The sequence below is a fragment of the Phalaenopsis equestris genome, unplaced genomic scaffold (assembly GCF_001263595.1).
Source record: "Phalaenopsis equestris unplaced genomic scaffold, ASM126359v1 Scaffold000061, whole genome shotgun sequence".
NCBI lineage: Eukaryota > Viridiplantae > Streptophyta > Magnoliopsida > Asparagales > Orchidaceae > Phalaenopsis > Phalaenopsis equestris.
The window spans coordinates 101,859-104,372 of record NW_018164503.1 but is presented as its reverse complement, the minus strand read 5'-3'; the positions used below and the strand labels follow the sequence as shown (position 1 = coordinate 104,372).

Here is a 2,514-nt window from a genome sequence, read left to right as displayed (position 1 = left end):
TTGTCACTATTAATGTAAGGAAAACTCATTTAGATCAAGAGTATTCGGAGATTTGTTATGTATGTGGAGCCCGGTTTTAAATAATCCTGCAAAAGCTAAGTAAAAATATTTTCTTTCTTCTTCACTGCCAACCGTTCCCGCCTCTTACTTTGGAAGAGGCGTGCCTTTTTGCTGCGGTTGGCCCCACCACCATAAATGCAAGCAAAATGAAACCGTGGACTTCCTCTCCTATTGCAAAACAAAAAAAAGGATTTTTGGTTTTACGAAAAGCAAAGGCTACAGGCGACGAAAAACGAAGGGAAGGAGGAACGCACGTTTTCTCTCCAGTGGCTTTCTCTTCCTGCCTGGTTTACGAGAACAGGTGAAGAGGCTTTGCAGGTTTCACATCCTTGATTCTTCTTCTTTTTCTTCTTGGGCGACTCTCCGATAGAGAGAGAAAGAGAGGAAGAGATAAAGTTGTCTCTTGTAAGTGTCGAGACTATCGACTACAGTGTAATTTCCTCAATTAGTAAAATCCTCTGTAACTCCGTGGATGTAGGCAATTTGTCGAACCAAGTAAATCTGTGTGTTCTTTTGGTGTGAATTTTCTCGTGCTATTTTATTCGTTTCGTCGTCGATCGTTATAAATTTCATATACAACACAACATTCTTGGCCAACTATCAAGATATAATTAACCAAGTGAGATACTTCCCTTTGAGAGTACTCTAGACCCCAGAACAGACAAACACACCTGAATCTCAGGTTATGGACAGTTTACGTAGGTATTCTTTCGCATATAATTGTTCATGGCACTTCCGCCCGATCTTATCTAGGCTGACATATTTGACTTATCCTTATGAGGTTTATACATGTAGACTCTTCACGTCCTTTCTCTAGTATGTCATCTTTGTCATATGTTCGTCTTTTCCAGTTCATCTATTCTCTTAATCATTCACATGATCTGAAATAAATGCTTATTCAAAAAGAAAAAACATACGATGATAAATAAAATGACAACTCCATTTAAAAATAAAAAAAAGAAAGTAACAAAAATAATATTTTATAAATTTTTTGTGCTTTTACCTACATATTACACCATTCCTATGCATTTACATCATATCAAAAATGTTCTTATTATTTTTTTAAAAAAATAAGATACTAATTTTCATATATAAATTTATGACAATCTCAATCACCTCTCATATAAATACTCCTCCATTAAAATTTGTTAATTTTTTTTTTTCTCAGAAGAAGGAATTGAAGAAATTTGTGATATCCTATAGCTAATATTCATCCAAAATAGTTTCCTTCTAAATAACATGAAAATTGAGGTTCATTTGCAATTATCAACTCTAAGGAGTTGGAGTGTGGAAAATTGCTAGCTGCCATCAATATAGATAAAAACAAAAAACAGCAACAACAACAACAATAAACCCCTTAGACAATTTGCTCCTTCTTCTCCCTCAATTCCTCTATCAACTTCCCAAGATCATTATATGAAGATCCTCCCACCTCCACCGCCTTCCTCGCCATCTCTTTAAGCTCCCTCGCCCTCCTCCTCCTCTCCTCCGCCTCCTCCCCATCTCCCATCACCCTCCTCACCGCCGCTTCCAAGTCCCTCGCTTTCACCACCGGCCGATCCTCCGGAAGAATCGCAAACACGTTGGAACCCACCTCCACCCCAATCCCCAGCACATCCACCAAAAGCCGCTCATTGAAAAACTGCTCCGCATAAAGCGGCCATGTTCCCATCGGCAACCCCGCTGCTATCCCTTCTAAGCTTGAGTTCCATCCGCAGTGCGTCACGAAGCCCCCCACCGCCTCATGGTTTAGTATCAGAAGCTGCGGCGCCCATTCTTTGATCAAAATACCCCTCCCTTCTATCCTCTCTTCATACCCTTCAGGAATCCACTCATCCCCTGCGTCTCGAATAACCCAAACAAATGGATGGCCGGAATCCTCCAGCCCCATAGCCATCTCCTTCAGCTGCGTCGCTGTGAAGTTGCATATACTTCCAAAACACATGTACAAGACTGAACCCGGCGATCTTTCATCAAGCCACCTCAAGCATTCTTCCCCTGTTTTTCCTCCTCCTCCCCTGCCTGATTTATCGACCTCCGCTTGGTTGCAGAGCGCGACGGGACCTACATGCCATGCCCTCCTCCCCAAAACTTTCCTGGAGTGCTCGGCGTAATCTGGCTCCAGCTCATAGAAACTGTTCACCACCGTCCCAAAGCTCTTCGAATAGACTTCTCTTGCATGCTTGACGACCTCGATAACGGGGATCATAAAAGGGACAACTTTGGTGTTGTCTTGAAGTTGTGACCGCAGGAGTTCGATGCGATGTGGGAGACCGGGGAGGACGAAGGACTCCTCCTCCGGCGGCAGGCTCTCTAGAGGTTTGTGCCGCTCTAAGCTATCTACAGCGCATGCCGCAAAAAAGTTGGAACCTTCAAAAATGATTCTCGGTATGCCATTATCGGCGGCGACGTCGTAGGTCCATGGCAAGAAGAAGTCGGAGACGACGCAGTCGA

General features: G+C 43.0%; 1 protein-coding gene across 1 annotated transcript; it reads right to left on the bottom strand.

Moving 5' to 3' along the window:
• Positions 1–1,262: 1,262 nt before the first annotated feature.
• On the bottom strand, positions 1,263–2,509 carry LOC110019528 (scopoletin glucosyltransferase-like; the record flags this gene model as incomplete). The annotated part of the gene is made up of 1 exon (XM_020717223.1): positions 1,263–2,509. A coding segment is annotated over one exon (1,092 nt), but the record flags the coding sequence as incomplete, so codon positions are not given.
• Positions 2,510–2,514: the final 5 nt, after the last annotated feature.